A 21,895-nucleotide genomic window follows, 5' to 3' on the forward strand; every position below is an offset into this window, starting at 1 on the left:
GTAGCCTTCCCAAACTTGCACTTTGCCAAGTTCAGGGTTAGAGAAGCAGCTGCCAACCATTCACATACTACCCTTAGAGAGTCAACATGATCTGACCACTCAGACGAATAAATCACTAGGTCATCAAGGTATGCACTACAATTAGGAACGCCAGCTAATACGGAGTTAACCAGTCGTTGGAAAGTGGCTGGTGCATTTCGCATCCCAAAAGCCATGACTGAGTACTGTAGGAAGTTGTCTGGGATCACAAAGGCAGAAATCTCAGAAGCACGTGAAGTTAACGGAACCTGCCAGTAACCTTTTAAGAGGTCCAACTTAGTTACATACTTAGCAGCACCAATAGTGTCGATACAGTCATCCAGTCTGAGTAACGGGAACGAATCTGGCATTGTGACAGAATTTACCTTTCGATAATCCGTACATAACCTGGATGTACCATCAGGTTTAGTAACCAGAATGCAAGGAGTACTCCAAGGGCTTGAACTTGGCGTAGCCAGGTCATTCTCCGACAAATATTTCACCTCATCCCTCATTATCTTCCTCTTGGAAGCGTTGATACGATAGGGGTTGCTTTTTAGGTGTAGCATTTCCAACATTAATGTCATGTTCCAACACGTTTGTGCGAGTAGGAACGTCATTAAAGAGACATAGAAAACGGTGTAGTAGCCTCACAATATCATTAGCCTGTCCATCCGTTAAATGAACCAGACCTGACTGGATAGACAGCAGCATTTCTGAGTTGGGCAATCTAACACACTGCTGTTGAGTATTGCGCAACTCCAATCCATCAACATCATCAATATGACAGTCCACTATCATCGCAGTAGTAGCAGAGGAGACAGCAGTACCTTCCTCTGTTTTTGAACTATCTAACTGTGTGATGGGTCGGGTGTGGTAAGCTTTCAACATGTTAATGTGACACACACGAGATTGGTGTTGTCTATCAGGAGTTTGAAGCACATAGTCAGTTTCACTTGTTTTCTTTTCAATTAAATAAGGACCAGAGAAACGAGCTGACAGTGAAGATCCTGGAACAGGTAATAACACCAGTACTTGGTCACCTGACTGTAGTGGACGAGAAACAGCCTCTTTATCATAGTGTCTTTTCATGCTCCTCTGTGAGGAAGACAGAGCTTCCTTTGCGAGAGCACAAGCTTGGTGTAGGCGCTCACGAAAGCGACTAACGTAGTCCAACCCATTCTCGTCTCCTGTACACAACTCTTGGGACAAGAACTGTTCTTTAAGGACTTTCATTGGTCCTCTCACTGTGTGACCAAACACTAGTTCAGCCGGGCTGAAACCTAGGGACTCCTGCACAGTTTCATGAGCAGCAAACAAAACTAGAGGAACTCCCTCATCCCAATCTTTCTCAGATTCCAAACAATATTTATGTAGCATAGACTTCAGTGTCTGATGCCATCTTTCAAGCGCACCCTGAGACTCTTGGTGATAGGCCCTTGACACACGGTGTGTAATTGACAAGGATTTTAACACCTGCTTGAAAGGCTTGAATAGGAAATTGGTACCTTGATCGCTTTGTACCACCTTAGGTAACCCGAATGTCGTGAAGAATTTTATTAAGGCTTTACTCACTACCAGGGCTGTAATCCTTCGCAGAGGAATGGCCTCTGGGTATCTTGTAGCCATACCCATAATCGTTAACAAAAACTGGTCACCCGATTTTGTCTTCGGTAACGGTCCGACACAATCAACCACCACATGCTCGAATGGTTTGCCTATGACAGGTATGGGACAAAGAGGAGCGGGAGGAATAACCTGATTTGGTTTTCCTGTTATCTGACATGTGTGGCATGTCCGACAGAACTGAGCCACATCTTGTTTTAAACCCGGCCAAAAGAAATGTCGAAGGATCCGATCATAAGTCTTTGTGATTCCTAAATGACCAGACCACTTGTGATCATGAGCAAGGGATAACACATTTTGTCGAAAGGCTGTAGGAATCACTATTTGGTCAACAGCATTCCAATCTCCACCCGCGTCAACATGGGATTTCCATTTACGCATGAGGAGATTACCTTCAATGAAGTAAGCCACGTTCTTCTTCTTCACATCTTCCAATGAGACAACACTAGAAAAACATTTAGCAAGCTTGTTGTCAACCTTTTGGTTAGCAATCAGCTGCTCACGAGTGACGGGTAACTGTATTGCATCAGCAATAAGTTCAACGTTCTTTGATTCTTTCCTGGGCTGTTTGTCAGAGGTGATCAGCTTCTCAGAGGTATCACACAATCCATCCTCTTGATCAACCTCTTTGAACAGAACAGTGTTCAACAAATACACACACAGGATACTTGTATCCGTAACACTTAGTGTGGATGTTTCCTGTAATCCATGGCTTCTGGTTTGGGACGATGTCATCGATGCACTTATTGGTGGAGCCATTGACTGATGTGGTGTACTCCTCAATGACTGATGTGATGTATGCCTCAATGCCATCAGAGGAATCCCGGAATATATTCAACTCTGTGCTAGCAAAACAGTCCTGCAGCTTAGCATCTGCTTCATCTGACCACTTTTTAGTAGATCTAGTCACTGGTGCTCCCTGCTTTAATTTTAGCTTGTAAGCAGGAATCAGGAGGATAGAATTATGGTCAGGTTTGCCAAATGGAGGGCAAGGGAAAACTTTGTATGTGTCCATTTTTTTCTCCTCTGGTTGCACATCCAACATGCTGATAGAAATTTGGTAAAATGGATTTAAGTTTCCCTACATTAAATTCCCTGGCTACTAGGAACTTCGCCTCTGTTTGAGCATATTCTTGTTTGCTTATGGTGGAAATGAAGTTGCTTGACTTAAGGCTCGGATCCCGTGAGCGATTGAACAACATCCGATGAAATTGCAGAGCGCCAAATTCAAATGACAAAAGTCGTAATATTAAACATTCATGAAAATACATGGTTCTTTAGCTTAGAATCTTGGTAATCGAACCGCCTTGTCAGATTTACAAAAGGCTTTACAGAAAAAGCATAGCATTTGATTGCCTGAGGACAGCGCCTCACATACTTCCTGCATTAGCATAAATTCATAACTTGCACAGGTGTCATAAAACTCAAAAATAGCGACAAAATAAATCCCTTACCTTTGAAGATCTTCCTCTGTTGGCAATTCAAAGGGTCCCAGCTACACAATAAATGGTTGTTTTGTTTGATAAAGGCCCTCTTTCTATCCCATACACTAGGTTTGGTTGGGGCAATTTGTTCAAGTAATCCACCTGCCCAAAGGCGTCCAAACATGCAGACAAATATATTCTAATTGTACCGGTAAAGTTTGTTGAAACAAGTAAAACGATGTTTATAATTAATCCTCAGGTTGTCAAATATCTATATAAATGATAATATTTCAACCGTAGAACAGTGTGTTCAATAGAAACGAAAAATAACAACGAGCGCACACAGTCACACGCACAAAACAGTAGTGCACATTTCTATAGACACTTCCCATTTTCTTAATTCTTGGTTGTTTTTCAAAAAACAAGCCTGAAACCATGTCTAAAGACTGCTGACATCTGGTGGAAGCCATAGGAACTGCAATCTGAGCTAAATCCCTGTCTAGTCAACAGCCTTTCAATGGAAAAACACATAAAAAAATCACATTCTGGATGGATTCTCCTCGGGTTTTTGCCTGCCATAGGAGTTCTGTTATACTCAGACATTATCTTAACCTCTCTGCGCATGGAACCTGCTAACGGGCTGAAATTCAACAACATACGGTGCTCGCTACATAAATAGTCATATTAAACATTCATGAAAATACAAGTGTCTCACATGTATCAAAAGCCTAGAATCTTGCTAATCCAACTGCGTTGTCAGATTTAAAAAAGGATTTACTGCGAAAGAATGCGATGCGATTATCTGAGCATAGAGCCCCATAAAAATGAATTAACCAGCACAGGGGTAACATAATCACAAACTGCATTAACATAAATTGTTTACCTTTGACGATGTTCATCTGTTTGCAATTTCAATGCTCATTGTTACACAATGAATGATCTTTTGTTTGATAAATTCGTTTTTATAGCCTAACACGAAACATTTTGTGAACCGCTTGTGTAGTGAATTCCGTCTCATTCCATTTTTGACGACACATTCCAGGTAAATCATCCACACAGAACGTGACTTTTCCAGTCATGTTTGGTTTCACTGCAATCAACTGGTTTGTTTGTAACACAATCAAATGTGATGGGCCATTTTGCGGGATGTATTGACTGAAAGAAACCGATTTGAAGACAAGTCATGACATCATTGTGCACCAATGATTTGCCCGCTGTTTCGTTGATTGACTGTCTTTTAACCCAATGACCACTGATCGTCTTGAAATCTAGCTGGGTAGATAGCCAATGAGCTGAGCTAAACGGCAATATGCCATGTTTATGTGTTGCAAGACCAACCCATGTAGTAAGCTCCAGCCTAAAGAGAGTCATGTGCTATTGAATTTTCATACCAGAAGAAGCTACGCATATTACGCACTGTATTGTTTGGTGAATGCGCAGATTCAGCTGTCAATATCAATCATTATGGCGACTAAGTCAGGGAAAGCTAAATCTAAGTCTAGATATACAGATGTACACACGATTTTAGAATAAATTGATTGGGACGGTGAGACATTGATTGTTGTAGGATGCTTCATTTAGCGATTGTGGAGGAATATTCTTTGAACGGGAGAGGACATCATTTGGACTGGTATGTTCTTATCATGCTAATGCCCTAGTTTTAAATTAATAACATAAAATATTATTTGTGATTTATTTATTTTAGAAGCAATATAGAAACATTTAATGTCATGAAATGTGAGATGCGTGTGTCTGCCACCCCACCCCAACCCACATGAAATAGCCTATTTGTGGCTGTTGAGGAAGAGGGCAGGACCACATCAATAGCCGAAGTGAAATGGAGACAGTAGATACAGCTGGTCTGTTGTAATATAATAAAGACAGTAGATTTAGCTGGTCTGTCATAATATAATAGAGACAGTAGATCTAGCTGAAATGTCATAATATAAAAGAGACAGTAGATCTAGCAGGTAATAAAAATATAATAATCAACCTTAAACTCTATATCTGTTTATTATACCTGTTGATACAGGGCTCATATGTGAAACTATTCTAACTAAACATTTTCTTTCACAGTGACACTGACTCCGAATGGGAGTCTTATCCGGTGTCCTGTGTGAATTTAAGTATGCTCTCTCTAATTAGCTCTTTCTCTCTCTCGGAGGACCTGAGCCCTAGGACCATGCGTCAGGACTACCTGGCATGATGACTACTTCCTGTCCCCAGTCCACCTGGCCTTGCCGCTGTTCCAGTTTCAACTGTTCTGCCTGCGTCTATGGAACCCTAAACTGTTCATTTTTACTCTTGAGGTGCTGTCCTGTTGCACCCTCTACAACCACTGTGATCTCCACCCGGCACAGCCAGAAGAGGACTGGCCACCCCTCATAGCCTGGTTCCTCTCTAGGTTTCTTCCTAGGTTTTTGCCTCTCTAGGGAGTTTTTCCTAGCCACCGTGCTTCTACACCTGCATTGCTTGCTGTTTGCGGTTTTACGCTGGGGCTATATAAATAGATTTGATATGATAGAGGACTGAGTGTCTTCCAAATATTGAAAGTGTGTAAATAGTTACCCATGTTATTTTGTAAATGTATATATATATATTTTTCATATTTTTTAAGTGTCCTAAGTTTTCTTAACTGTGACCTTAATTTTCTACCATCTGTAAGCTGTTAGTGTCCTAATGATCGTTCCACAGGTTCATGTTCATTGTTTATGGTTCATTGAACAAGCATGGGAAACAGTGTTAACACCCTTTACAATGAATATCTGTGAAGATATTTGTATTTTTATGAATTGTCTTTGAAAGACAGGGTCATGAAAAAGGGACGTTTCTTTTTTTGCTGAGTTTAGTTTTCATTGCGACCGTTAACTCAATAACAACATAAATATGCCCTACAGACTAATGAAGCTGGATGTGTTTGAAATTCAAACAATACTGAATGGAGCTTATTTGTTATGGTGATGTCCATAGACAGTAAGTAAAGCATTACATGGTGACTGAAGAATGTCTGAGTATCATAGTTAAACTCTAAATTAGTGTAACTATCATATCTTCAACTGAATGTTGAGACATTTTGTTTAGCAGGTGTTTGTTGTGATATCAGACTGGATCAGTCACCTTCTCAGGTAATAAAACCTTGAGACAAAGTTGAATTGTCATGTAAAATCTCTGTGTTTAAAATGACAGACTATTATATGCACTGGATAAGACAGAAACCAGGAAAAATACTGGAGTGGATTGGGAGAACTAACTCTGCTACTAACATCTTTTTTTAGGTATTATATTAAAACTGCATTGTTGGTTAATAGCATTTCACTGTAAGGTCTACACCCACTGTATTCGGCACATGTGACAAATAAGATTTGATTTGATAACGCAGACTCCCTGAAAAGCCAGTTCATCCTGACTGTGGACGTCTCCATGAACACCCAGTTCTTAGAGAACTTGAGTCTGACTTCTGCTGTTTATTATTGTGCTGGACAGACACATTGACTGGAGCTGATGAAGCAGCTGTATAAAACATAAGTTTGTACTATAGCATGTATAGGATAATACAGGGTATTAATAATACTTAATATCATTACTGTAAAGAATACAACAAAATATCACAAAGCACTTCCCAGCTTCTAACGTTCAAATTATACAATCAAACTATCTCTTGTCCAGTCTGGTCAATCTTTCTTGTTGTCCCATGAACAAGTTATAAACAAAGTATTTAGAACATATGAACCTGTTTCCCATCCCTGGATTCTCTATTTAATCTCTGTGTGATCTCCCCACCCTGTGAGGAGGAGTCAATGCAAAACTCTGATCTCTTCCATCACTACTTATCTCTCTGCAGAGTGGAGGAGAGGGACTGAAGCTCTGTCTACTAGACTGAGTGATAGAAACTGACCATCATTTATCATGTTTAACAAAGATGACATAATAGGGCTACTGCTACTGATTATAAGACAGTCAGGTAAACACTTTTTACTTTCAACAGATGGTTGTGTCTACTTAAAAGCTTTTCTTCAAGTTTGAAATACTCTCTTTTTATCAACAGGTGTTCACGGTCAGACACTGACTGAGTCTGTGCCTGTGGTTAAAAAGACTGAAGAATCACACCAACTGACCTGTACATATGATGGAATCTCAAACGATAACGCTGCCATTGGCTGGATCAGACAGGATCCTGGGAAAGGGCTGGAGTGTGTTGCTTATATTTCTGCACCAAGTGGTAGTACTATCTACTACTCCCAGTCTGTTAAGAATCGGTTCACCATCTCCGGAGACAACGGCAAGCAGCAGGTGTATCTCCAGATGAACAGTCTGAAGACTGAAGACTCTGCTGTTTATTATTGTGCCCGACAGCCACAGTGACACAGGAGGCTGCAGCGCTGTGCATAAACTGATCAAGCACTTTTCTAAACGGGAGTCAAATGGGATGTGCGACTGACAAGAAACTGAGGATCCAGCATAAATTCCAAGTGTATTCACAGCATACCATTCCTCATAAAGCTCAATGCAGCTTAATCCACTCCTCTGACCATTTTAGTCAATACATATATATCATCTTGATGACAGCTTATTTACATTCACCTGTATATTAGCCTAATCAAATTCAGAGTGTGAATTACTGGTAGGTATTAATTAATGACCTCATTGAGCATAATAAAATACAGAAGCTGAATTGTGATAGCAGACTTTTACTGTTAACTAAAAAGAGTAATAGGCCATGTATATACTGTATCTTTAGGGGACACCAATAGTTAGACTATCTCCATATGTGGCTTTTGTGCAGTTCCACAACGCATCAATGATGTTAAATGCAGTATTTTATTATTGAGCAGAACACAACCACTCATAATGCTGCACAATACATCCCATAAACAGATAATTATATTATTATGATAAATAACTGTTGTACTCAACACATCATTGTGTTACCTGTTATTTATTAACTGTACTTTTCCATGAATCCTAAGCCACCCAGCCAAACTCAATGGTTGTAAAGCCCAGAGAGTCTTTGAGCATCACCTTTAAGGTCTCTGGGTACTCAGCCATGAACTCAGGCCCTGTGTGTAGCTAACTGACACTCTCTACCCATTCATCGCCATTTACCCGTTGTTGTTGTCTTAGCTGTTTACACGTTGTTGTCTTTGCCCTCCCAATCAACACCTGTGATTGCTTTATGCCTCCCTCTAATGTCAATATACCTTGTATATTGTTGTTTAGGGTAGCTCTCATTGTTTTGTTTTTCTGCGGAGCCCCTAGTTCCGCTCTACAAGCCTCTGTCAGCTCCCTTGCCCCACCCCCCACACATGCGGAGACCGCACCTAGCTTAACTGGCGCCTCCAGAGATGCAGCCTCGCTCATTGTCACTCAATGCCTCAGTTTACCTCCACTGTTCTAGCACCCTACCATGCCATTGTCTGTGCATTATGCCCTGAACCTATCCTACCATGCCCAGAAGTCTGCTCATTTTACTCTCTGTTCCGAACACACAAGATGAGCAATTCTTATAGCCTTCAGCCGTACCCTTATCTTACTCCTCCTCTGTTCCTCTGGTGATGTAGAGGTTAACCCAGGCCCTGTGTGTCCCCAGGCGCTCTCATTTATTGACTTTGTAACTGTAAAATACTTGGTTTCATGCATGTTAACATCAGAAGCCTCCTCCCTAAGTTTGCTTTATTCACTGCTTTAGCGAACTCCGCCAACCCTGATGTCCTTACTGTGTCTGAATCATGGCTCAGGAAGGCCACCAAAAATTCTGAAATTTCCATCCCCAATTACAACATTTTCCGTCAAGATAGAACTGCTAAAGGGGGAGGAGTTGCAATCTACTGTAGAGAGAGCCTGCAGAGTTCTGTCATACTATCCAGGTCTATACCCAAACAGTTTGAGCTTCTACTTTTAAAAATCCATCTCTCCAGAAAAAAGTATCTCACTGTTGCCGCTTGTCATAGACCCCCCTCAGCTCCCAGCTGTGCTCTGGACACCATATGTGAATTAATTACCCCCCATCTATTGTTAGAATTCGTACTGTTAGGTGACCTAAACTGGGATATGCTTAACACCCCATCCTACAATCTAAGCTAGATGCCCTCAATCTCACACAAATGATCAAGGAATCTACCAGGTACAAGCCCAAATCCGTAAACATTGGGCACCCTCATAGATTTCATCCTGACCAACTTGCCCTCTAAATACACCTCTGCTGTTTTCAACCAGGATCTCAGGGATCACTGCCTCATTGCCTGCGTCCGTTATGGGTCCGCGGTCAAACGACCACCCCTCATCACTGTCAAACGCTCCCTAAAACCCTTCTGCAAGCATGCCTTCCTAGACGACCTGGCCCGGGTATCCTGGAAGGATATTGACCTCATCCCATCAGTCGAGGATGCCTGGTTTTTATTCAAAAGTGCCTTCCTCAACATCAAGCATACCCCTTTAAAACAAAATGAACTAAGAACAGATATAGCCATTGGTTCACTCCAGATTCGACTGCCCTTGACAAGCACAAAAACATCCTGTGGCGCACTGCGCTAGCTTCGAATAGTCCCCGCAATATGCAACTTTTCAGGGAAGTCAGGAACCAATATACACAAATTTCAAACAGAAATTTACATCCTGCAGCACTAGTTCCAAAACGTTTTGGGACACTGTAAAGTCCATGGAGAATAAGAGCAGCTCCTCTCAGCTGCCCACTGCACTGAGGCTAGGAAACACTTTCACTACCAATAAATCCACAATAATTGAGAATTTCAATAAGCACTTCCCTACAGCTGGCCACACTTTCCACCTGGCTACACCAACCCCGCCCAGCAGCTCTGCACCGCCCACAGCAACTGGCCCAAGCCCCGCATCCCCGCTTCTCCTTCACCCAAATCCAGACAGCTGATGTCCTGAAAAAGCTGCAAAAACTGGATCCCTACAAATCAGCTGGGCTAGACAATCTGAACCTTCTCTTCCTAAAATAATACACCGCCATTGTCATAAACCCTTGACTTCGACAAATTAGCCTCCAACACTCTACTCAGCAAATTGGATGCAGTCTATCACAGTGCCATCCGTTTTGTCACCAAAGCCCCATATACTACCCACCATTGCGACCTGTATGCTCTCACTGGCTGGTCCTTGCTACATATTCGTCGCCAAACCCACTGGCTCCAGGACATTTATAAGTCTTTGATAGGTAAAGCTTGCCTTATCTCAGCTCACTGGTCACCATAGCAACACCCACCCGTAGCACGCGCTCCAGCAGGTATATTTCACTGGTCATCCCCAAAGCCAACACCTCGTTTTGCCACCTTACCATCCAGTTCTCTGCTGCCAATGACTGAAACGTATTGCAAAAAAAACTGAAGTTAGAGATTTATATCTCACTCACTAACTTCAAGCATCGTCTGTCAGAGCAGCTTACCGATCGCTGCAGCTGTACACAGCCCACCCACCCAACCAACTACCTACCTCATCCCCTTATTTTTTAATATATTTTTTTTCTGCTCTTTTGCACACCAATATTTGTACTTTCACATCCTCATCTGAACATCTATCACTCCAGTGTTAATAGCTAAATCGTAATAATTTCGCAACTATGGCCTATTTATTGCCTTAACTCCTTCATTTGCACACACTGTATACAGATTTTTTATTGTGTTATTGGACTGTATGTTTGTTTGTTTATCCTATGTGTAACTCTGTGTTGTTGTTTTTGGCGCACTGCTTTGCTTTATCTTGGCCTGGTCGCAGTTGTAAATGAGAACTTGTTCTCAACTGGCCTACCTGGTTAAATAAAGGTGAAATAAAATGTACATTTAAATTCTATCAGTGATGATAACTGTACCACAGACTGGATTAGACATCCTGTAGATAAAGCTATGGAATAGATCGGTGACTCAGATGGAAACTTCAAGGATTCTTTGAAAAGCAGGTTCAGCATCTCCAAAGATTGTCCCAACATCATAGTCATTGCAGAAGGGCAGAGAAGTCTAACTGAAGACACAGCTGTGTATTACTGTGTCAGATATAATGACACAGAGTTGTGTGAAGCAAAGCATGACCTGTTCAAAAACAACAAAGATGTCTGTCCCATGAAACCCTCATTCCATAATTACTACCCTGTTCATATTGACACAGTCAAAATGGACACTTCCTGTGAATGTGAGATAAACTGTCTGAAAATATTTACATACAGTATAATTAGAATAATGAATAAATGAATGCATCTGCAGTCATATTTAAACCATGAATAACAGACATGTACATGTTAGTTCAACACGATGTAATGTTTATAAGAAGATTATTAGCAGATTTGTTAATGAAGTAAAACTATGTTTTTATTTTACATGTGTCATTTTAGTGATAGAAATTATGACCATCCACATGCAGAAAATGTGCTTGAACAGCTATTATTAAACAGAAAGGTAAAACCATTCATAATGATGCTGAATAAATAACAACTATTAAAGGTAAAACCATTCATAATGATGCTGACTAAATATCAACTATTAAAGGTTAAACCATTCATAATGATGCTGACTAAATATCAACTATTAAAGGTTAAACCATTCATTATGATGCTGACTAAATAACAACTATTACATGTTAAACCATTCATAATGATGCTGAATAAATAATAACTATTAATAAAGGTTAAACCATTCATTCTAATGCTTAATAATTGCTTTGAATGAGTTGAAAATGATAATATTATAAACCTTATTGTAAGGAAGGCTCATGCATGTCTGTTACAGTTAAAAAGCATTGTACCTACAGGATTTAGGTAACATGTTCTAATTAACTGATGGTTAAAATATTAACATATATTAAAATAAATAATAGATGTGTGCATTATTAACTATCCACAACCATCTGATTGTGTTGCTGTCCTCATAGAGCAGGTGTGTGGTTCTGGTGGGAGGTTTTTGTCATGGTGTGTATCACTGTGACTTTATGGGGGCCACAGTGATATTACATTGTAACAAAAACCCTTTGCTCCTGTTTAGACACATCAACACTGAACAGGTCAAATTAACACCCCCCAGGACAATGGTGATAAACCTAATGAAACCTCACCATAAACAGGATTTTGGCCATAGCCATGATATTTGGTTTTATACTATAACATAAATCAAAAAATGTGCAAACTGTTACAAACTGCCAATGGATACACCTTTAGTCAGAAAAAAATAATACCAAACAATTCAGATTAATCCACCAACTCATAGATGAATATGATACTCTAAGAGTCTTTAGTATTATTATATTATATTTTATTATGCATGGTTTTATGTTTCTTATACCTCACTGAGAGCAGAGTCATATGGAATCCCTATGGAGATATGAAGGAGGTGTTTTTGTGCTGGGGTATATCACTGTGATATCGGATTTTGGGGTTTGGGGGCACAGTGAAATGAGGCTGTACAAAAACCTCAGAGACAAAACCCGCATTATATCTGGGAAGAATGTGAAGAAATGATACAATATTCTTCAAATGCTCATCTGATTTTGATATAACCCCATTGTAAATTGTTTTACATTTAAAAAAATGTTTTGATGGAGTGATGTCATTACATGGACCTGAGCATCAGTTTTAAAAGGTATACAAAACTGAATTCACAACATCTGTCCTCAAGAAATCAGGTGTATGATAATATTGCGATATTGCATTTATATTAATATTTATTGGATTCAGTATCATGACTTTAAAGTGACCTATTTAGGTGCAGGGTTTTTGTACAGGCAGTGAATGGAGACAGAGCACTGTGATGCTGTAACGGTTTTCTAGTGGTGATGAAGGAGAGTCGGACCAAACTGCAGCGTGTCGATTGCGATCCATGTTTAATACAACAAAGAAAACACGAACGCTACACAAAACAATAAACGAAACCGAAACAGCCTATCTGGTGCAAACAAACAGAGAGTACACATAGGACACTAAGGACAATCACCCACGACAAACTCAAAGAATATGGCTGCCTAAATATGGTTCCCAATCAGAGACAACGATAAGCACCTGCCTCTGATTGAGAACCACTCCAGACAGCCATAGACCTTGCTAGACAACCCACTAAGCTACAATCCCAATACCACCACCAAAACCCCAAGACAAACACACCACAATTACAAAAACCCCATGCCACACCCTGGCCTGACCAAATACATAAAGATAAACACAAAATACTTTGACCAGGGCGTGACAGAACCCCCCCCCTAAGGTGCGGACTCCCGAACGCACCTCAAAACAATAGGGAGGGTCCGGGTGGGCGTCTGTCCATGGTGGCGGCTCCGGCGCGGGACGTGGACCCCAATCCTTTAATGTCTTAGTCCCCTCTCCCTTCGTCCCTGGATAGTCCACCCTCGCCGCCGACCATGGCCTAGTAGTCCTCACCCAGAACCCCACTGGACTGAGGAGCAGATCGGGACTGAAGGACAGCTCGGGACCGAGGCAGCTCGGGACTGAGGGGAAGCTCGGGAGTGAGAGAAAGTTCAGGAGTGAGAGGAAGCTCAGGAGTGAGAGGAAGCTCAGGAGTGAGAGGAAGCTCAGGAGTGAGAGGAAGCTCAGGAGTGAGAGGAAGCTCAGGAGTGAGAGGAAGCTCAGGAGTGAGAGGAAGCTCAGGAGTGAGAGGAAGCTCAGGAGTGAGAGGAAGCTCAGGCAGGTAGATAGATCTACCAGCTCCTGGCTGGCTGGTGGTTTCAGCAGATCCTGGCTGACTGGCAGATCCTGGCTGACTGGCAGATCTGGAAGTCTGGTTGACTGGCAGATCTGGAAGAGTCTGGTTGACTGGCAGATCTGGAAGAGTCAGGTTGACTGGCAGATCTGGAAGAGTCTGGTTGACTGGCAGATCTGGAAGAGTCTGGTTGACTGGCAGATCTGGAAGAGTCTGGTTGACTGGCAGATCTGGAAGAGTCTGGCAGATCTGGAAGAGTCTGGCTGACTGGCAGATCTGGAAGAGTCTGGCTGACTGGCAGATCTGGCGGCGCTGGGCAGACTGGCGGCGCTGGGCAGACTGGCGGCGCTGGGCAGACTGGCGATGCTGGGCAGACTGACGACGCTGGGCAGACTGACGACGCTGGGCAGACTGACGACGCTGGGCAGACTGACGACGCTGGGCAGACTGACGGTGCTGGGCAGACTGGCGATGCTGGGCAGACTGGCGATGCTGGGCAGACTGACGACGCTGGGCAGACTGACGACGCTGGGCAGACTGACGACGCTGGGCAGACTGACGACGCTGGGCAGACTGACGGTGCTGGGCAGACTGGCGATGCTGGGCAGACTGGCGATGCTGGGCAGACTGGCGATGCTGGGCAGACTGACGGCGCTGGGCAGACTGGCGACGCTGGGCAGACTGGGGGCACTGGCGGCGCTGGGCAGACTGGCGGCACTAGCTGCTCCATATAGGCTGACAGCTCTGGCGGCTTCTTACAGACTGACCGCTCTGGCAGCTCCTTGCAGACTGGCAGCTCCGTGCAGACTGACAGCTCCGTGCAGACTGACAGCTCCGTGCAGACTGGCAGCTCCATGCAGACTGGCAGCTCCATGCAGACTGGCTGCTCTATGCAGACTGACAGCTCTGGCTGCTTCATGCAGACTGACAGCTCTGGCTGCTCCATGTAGACTGGCTGCTTCATGCAGACTGGCAGCTCGGGCTGCTTCATGTAGACTGACAGCTCTGGCTGCTCCATGCGGACTGACAGCTCTGGCTGCTCCATGTAGACTGACTGCTTCATGCAGACTGGCAGCTCGGGCTGCTTCATGTAGACTGACAGCTCTGGCTGCTCCATGCAGACTGACAGCTCTGACTGCTCCATGCAGACTGACAGCTCTGGCTGCTTCATGCAGACTGGCAGCTCTGGCTGCTCCATGTAGACTGGCTGCTTCATGCAGACTGGCAGCTCGGGCTGCTTCATGTAGACTGACAGCTCTGGCTGCTCCATGCGGACTGACAGCTCTGGCTGCTCCATGCGGACTGACAGCTCTGGCTGCTCCATGCAGACTGACAGCTCTGGCTGCTCCATGCGGACTGACAGCTCTGGCTGCTCCATGCGGACTGACAGCTCTGGCTGCTCCATGTAGACTGGCTGCTTCATGCAGACTGGCAGCTCGGGCTGCTTCATGTAGACTGACAGCTCTGGCTGCTTCATGCAGACTGGCAGCTCTGGCTGCGCTGAACAGGCGGGAGACTCCGGCAGCGCTGGAGATGAGGAAAGCTCTAACAGCGCTAGATAGGCGGGAGACTCCGGCAGCGCAGGAGAGGAGAAAGGCTCTGGCTGCGCTAAACAGGCGGGAGGCTCCGGCAGCGCTGTAGAAGAGGAAGGCTCTGGCTGCGCTGAACAGGCGGGAGACTCCAGCAGTGCAGGAGAGGAGAAAAGCGCTGGCTGCGCTGAACAGGCGAGGCACACTGAAGGCCTGGTGCGTGGTGCTGGAACTGGTGGTACTGGATCGAGGACACGCACAGGAAGCCTGGTGCGGGGAGCTGCTACCGGAGGGCTGGGGTGTGGAGGTGGTACTGGATAGACCGGACCGTGCAGGCGCACTGGAGCTCTTGAGCACCGAGCCTGCCCAACCTTACCTGGCTCGATGCCCACTCTAGCCCGGCCGATACGAGGAGCTGGAATGTACCGAACCGGGCTGTGCACCCGCACTGGAGACACCGTGCGCTCCACAGCATAACACGGTGCCTGCCCGGTCTCTCCAGCCCCCCGGTAAGCACAGGGAGTTTGCGCAGGTCTCCTACCTGGCATAGCCATACTCCCTGTGAGCCGGCTGACTCTCGGGCTTCCATCCGCTCTGCCGTGCTAGCTCCTCATAATGCCGCCTCTCTGCTTTTGCTGCCTCCAGCTCGGCTTTGGGGCGACAATAATCTCCAGGCTCATTCCAGGGTCCTTTACCGTCCAATTCCTCCTCCCATGTCCATATCTCCAGGTGGTGCAACCTCTCCCACTGTAGCTGCTGCTGCTCCTGCTGCTGCTGCCTCTGTTGCCTCTTCTCCTGTTGCTCCTTTGGGCGGCTACACTCCCCTGGTTTAGCCCAGGGTCCTCTCCCATCGAAGATCTCCTCCCATGACCAGAAATCCTTGTTGAGCATCTCCTTTTTCGGCTGCTTCTGCCTGTTGACACGCCGCTTGGTCCGTTGGTGGTGGGTGATTCTGTAACGGTTTTCTAGTGGTGATGAAGGAGAGTCGGACCAAACTGCAGCGTGTCGATTGCGATCCATGTTTAATACAACAAAGAAAACACGAACGCTACACAAAACAATAAACGAAACCGAAACAGCCTATCTGGTGCAAACTAACAGAGAGTACACATAGGACACTAAGGACAATCACCCACGACAAACTCAAAGAATATGGCTGCCTAAATATGGTTCCCAATCAGAGACAACGATAAGCACCTGCCTCTGATTGAGAACCACTCCAGACAGCCATAGACCTTGCTAGACAACCCACTAAGCTACAATCCCAATACCACCACCAAAACCCCAAGACAAACACACCACAATTACAAAAACCCCATGCCACACCCTGGCCTGACCAAATACATAAAGATAAACACAAAATACTTTGACCAGGGCGTGACAGATGCTTTTGACTACTGGGGTAAAGGGACACAAGTCACCGTCTCAACAGGTAAGCAAACTTAAATGTAATATACATCAAATGTTTAATTTTCCATTCTACATTGTGTGTAGGCATAATATATTTTGTCAAATGCATTTTTCAGATTCAAAATGTCATTGAATAGACCTGTTTATAGTCCACTAAAGAAATGGTTTACCTCAATTTGCTTATTTCCTTGAAAGTCAAATAGTTCCTCAATTTCTAGGTTCTGCTGTTGTAGAATATTGCAGACGTTTGTTTCCTAAAGATAACTATTTGTTCCTCAGAAAGAAATTACAGTCTAAGAGAAAATCATCCATATTGTGGGAATATATTGTTGACCAAGTGTGACTATGTCAGAATGTAATATCTATTTAGACATTTTTTTTACTAACCAAATGACTTTGGTTCAGTGATGGAGTTATCATGATTAGTTGAAACTGATTGCTGTAAAGAGGGTGGTTTTTGTATTGCTTGGCATATGGCCTTGTCACACTGTGTATGGATACTTTGACTATTGGGGGAAAGGAACAATGGTCACAGTATCATCAGGTAAGTCATTGTTTTTCAGTGTTTTTTCAATGCAATCAAATTGTTGTAGTTTGTAGATAATCATTATTTGATGGAGAAAAGTAGACATTATTACTTGGATAATGTTGTTAGTGTAGCACACCTAGGTAAAGCAGTATATTGTTTGTTCATCTCTCCACATACGTCTTGCACTTTTTGCGATTGATGTTTAATTAGATGATTATGTAGGCTTTGCTTTAGGTCAAAAACGACCATGTGAAAACAAACATTTAGGCTATTCATATGGGAGTCAAACACATAAACTGATTATAGGGTATAAGAATAAGACTCCATCTCAGCCTATATTGAATTGAGAGTTAATTTGCATCACCTTAATCAATATAAATAATTACATTAAAATGTTTTATTAGAGGAACATTATGTTTTATTTTACAGTTCTGTTGTCACTGGTAAATCTGTCTGCAATTGAATGTGTTAATGTGCATTTAAATGTACCTTCCTGTATTATACCTTTTCTAAAATGTTTATTCTATTCTACTGAGCCACTTACTTTATGTTCGTATTCTTATCTTTTAGTATTTCTTATTGTTGTTGCATTGTTGAGAAGGAACCTGAAAGTACGTTTTTTTAGATGATGTATTTGTATCCTATCCTGTACATACAACTAATAAAACTAGACATGTAGTGGTCGTTACACATCAAAGAATACAAGACAACCAACTACATGGAATTAAATGGTGCCTTATAGTGCCAGATTAAATTAAATACTAGTTATTAGGTTACAACTGTGTAATGACCATTTTACCATGGTATTTCCTAGTAGTTACCTGGTCATTTCTGTACATTCAAATCAAGTGATACCTTTCTCTATTTCAATCTTTCTTTCTTGCAGCAGCCACAGCCCCCCCTACTCTACTCACTCTTATGAACTGTGGAACCCCTTCTAACGACATCTACAGTCTCGGTTGTATCGCTAAAGGCTTCTCACCTTCCTCACTCACCTTCAAATGGACAGACGCCAGTGGGAAAGAGCTGACGGACTTTGTCCAGTACCCAGCAGTCCAGAGCGGGGAAACCTACACAGGAGTCAGTCAGGTCCGCGTGTCTAAGAATAACTGGGAAAACTCTAAGTCTTTCATTTGTTCTGTGGAACATCCTGGAGGTGCGAAGACAGCAGTCATCAATAAACCAGGTAAGAGATGGTCATCATATTGTATTTCTCTATGAAGTTCTAAAGATTGCATTTGAATGTTTGTGATGTAAACTATTTCTGTTTAGAAAACCTGATTATAAAATGATACTTGGCATTAACCCTGGATGTCTTTAAAATATCAGTGGTTAAACTAACTTGCAGACATTTTTTTTTACCTCCCACTACTCAGTCTCAAAGCTTCCAACAGTGTCTTTGCTGTCTGCACCCATTGGCACCACCCAGTACCTGATGTGTATGATTGAAGATTTCACCCCCAACAAAGTCACTGTCACCTGGAAGAAGAATGACATGGAGGTGGAGGGCCAGACCCCTACTGTAGGCCGACAGCCATCAGGCCTCTACTCAGCCAGCAGTCTGCTGAAGGTCACCAACACTGACTGGAACAACAAGGTCAAGTACAGCTGTGTGGTGCAACACCAGGGCGAACCCACCATCAAGACAATCTCCAAAACAGGTCTGTACATAGGAGTAGACTGTACTACAGTTGATGTCATGTTCACATACAGGATCTCTAATATGTAGTGTAGTTCCTCATCAATAACATGTCCTGCTTTCACACTGCTGCTCTCCCCTTTCAGAACCACTGACGGTGACTCTGAACCCACCGAGTGTGAAAAAGGTGTTCATAGACAACCAAGCAGTGCTGGACTGTGTCATCAGTGGTACAGACCAGGACACAGTATCTGGTACCACTATCACCTGGCATGTCAACGGAGATAAACAGACAGCTCACATTGATCTGAAACCTATTGAATCAAAGGGTAACATGAACAGCAGGGTCAGTACTCTGACCATAGACCAGACAAGGTGGACCAATGTGAACAAAGTCCAGTGTTCTGCCATGAAGAGAGGCGAAGTCACACCGGTTATTCAGGACCTCAGCTTTAACAGGAAGGAAGTAGGTCACTGAAACATCTCAATGTGGTTGTGATTAGTGGTCACATGCTTCAGGTTCTGGAGCGGGAGGCACAGGATGTGCAGACATTTGCTCCAGCCCAACGCTAACACACCTGAGTCAGCAAATCCACATATCAACTAATTAACTAATCATAATCTTTGCTTAGTTGAATCAGGTGTGTTAGCGCTGGACTAGAAAAAAACTGCACACCCCTGTGTTGCTCCAGAACCAGGGTTAAGGACCACTAGGTTGATTTTAAACTGATATTCACATACTGGTTTTCATACGTACCTACACATACATGAGTGTAACGTTTCGTCTTAAAATCAATCCTCTTGCAGGTGAAGCCCCTTCTGTGTCCGTCCACATTCTCCCAGAGGAAGACACCAGGGAGAAGGAGATTGTGACTCTGGTGTGCCTGGTGGTCAGCCCGTCTCTCTGTGACGTCTACATCATATGGAAGGTGAACAGCGGTGATTACCAGGAGGGGGTCACCAGCCCTCCTCAGAAAACCCAGAAAGGCAACTATTCTGTCACCAGCGTCTTCACCTCCACCAAGAAGGAGTGGGAGGGAAACTCGGTTTTCACATGCGCCATCAAGCACCTCGGCTCGGACAACAATACCACACCTCAGGAGAGGAGTGTGTCGAAGTCCTTGGGTAACTCATGTGAAGACATGTGATATTAATATGTGTGTGTTGTGTCGTTGTGTCTCCTTATTGACTCCTCTGTGGGTCAGAATAGTCAATTAGAACACCCCTGTTGTCCTCTTTGAGTTAAAGTTAACATGTTAGTGCTGTCATTGTTTGTCATTGTTTTGTTGACTGTAGACGTGTATATTGTCTAATGTGATATTGTCCAGTCTACTGTGTTATAAGATTTCTGTCCTATTGCACAGTCTTGTGTTGCCATTGTTGTCCTTTGTCATTGTTCAATGTGTCTTCCTAATGTGGAGGCTGGCTAATAAACAATACCGCATATGAGATCACAGGTTTGGTGTTCGTATATCAATTACTTCATGTCTTAGAAAATATACTGGTCTATTGTAAATATAAAACAAAATGAAGACAATTGTTTTTTGGCATGAAAAGACACAACAGTGCTGAAGAGATGTACTGTAGTAGTACTATGCACCCAGTATGGTGGACATGGATGTACTATTTAGTGTATAGGTGTAGCTTGATATAATGTGAGTGGGGGTGCATGTTAATATTTGGACAAGATATAAGTCTGCACAGGTCAGTTTCATGTGTTCTTTGTGTGTTGATGTGTGTGTCTGTGTGTGCACATATCATTTGAGCTCATGTAGCTCAAATTATGATGAAGACTAATACAGGTGTACAATACACATGAACACATGAATATACAGACACACACGCAAACAAGCAGACACACATGAACACACACACACACACGCAGACACAAGTATATGTCCGTTCCTCACCACCTGTCTCTCTCCCTGTACTCAGCGAACATCCTACTGACTGAACCTGAGGCGGGCTTCGCTCTGAGCTGCACGGACAACTTTGAGGATGAGTTCAGCAGCCTGTGGTCCACCACCTCCTCCTTTATCATCCTCTTCCTTCTCTCCCTCACCTACAGCACAGTACTCAGCCTGGTCAAGGTACAAACATCACTTATTTTATGTGATTGTAGACTTCTGATGAAGGCCATTGGCAGCTGAAAGGTCACGATTTTAAATGAAAGAATAAGGTATCAAGTGTTTGTTTGTTTATTGTCTGTTTACTGTAATAACCTGTATCTGTCTCTGCCTCTTTTCAGATGAAGCAGTGAAGAACACATGATGGACTGCAGAGATATATGTGTCTAGATTAGAAAGATAATGGTCTGGGATGGTTATGGAGTATAGTAGTGTTCTTCAGTAATAATGTTATGTATATATCCTATACATTATTGATTTTGATTGATTAGTATTGTTGTTCTCAATATTATACAAGCATTGTAGTGATATGTTATTTTTCATTCATTGATTTCTATTGTACAGTATCTTTAAATATAAGAGTATCCTGTGAAGTCTGTGTCTTTTTTCACTTTAATAAAGTCTAACATTTAACTAGTTGTTGTCATTTTACTGACACATCCACTGGATGCTAATGCTGGGAGAAGGACACATCCTATATTGTGTTTGGGGCGGCAGATAGCCTTTTGGTTAGAGCGTTGGACCAGTAACGTTTATTCTGCCCCTGAACAAGGCAGTTAACCCACTGTTCCTAGGCCGTCATTGTAAATAAGAATTTGTTCTTAACTGACTTGCCTAGTTAAATAAAGGTCAAATAAAAAGACATTGCCTACTGACATGTTTCTGCTTGGCAGTTATCTATGGAGACAATTTACAGCTGTATTCCCTCCCAGGACAGATTAAAACAACGTTAGGCTACATCTGTAATATTTAACTAAGACTTCAACATTCTGTTATCAGTTGATCTGAGGTGGTTTCTTGGTTCTCTAACTTGTCTAATAATAGTGTCATGCAAAAGCAGCTTCCTCTCTCTCTATCCCCTTGATACCACACCTGTGGCACTGAAACTGTCCAGCAACTGCCAGGGCTACAAATACACTTCCTTGAAAGAAGAGAAAC

The 21,895-nt window shown here is 43.1% G+C and overlaps 1 gene segment (V, D, J or C); it reads left to right on the forward strand.

Annotated features, from left to right (window-relative positions):
* The first annotated feature begins 17,172 nt into the window (after positions 1-17,172).
* Positions 17,173-21,522, forward strand: LOC112232677. The segment is given in 7 exon segments: positions 17,173-17,206; positions 18,078-18,377; positions 18,568-18,852; positions 18,977-19,300; positions 19,644-19,955; positions 20,766-20,920; positions 21,079-21,522. Coding segments are annotated over 7 exon segments (1,407 nt in total).
* Positions 21,523-21,895: the final 373 nt, after the last annotated feature.

This window comes from Oncorhynchus tshawytscha, linkage group LG27 (genome assembly GCF_018296145.1).
Source record: "Oncorhynchus tshawytscha isolate Ot180627B linkage group LG27, Otsh_v2.0, whole genome shotgun sequence".
Classification (NCBI taxonomy): domain Eukaryota; kingdom Metazoa; phylum Chordata; class Actinopteri; order Salmoniformes; family Salmonidae; genus Oncorhynchus; species Oncorhynchus tshawytscha.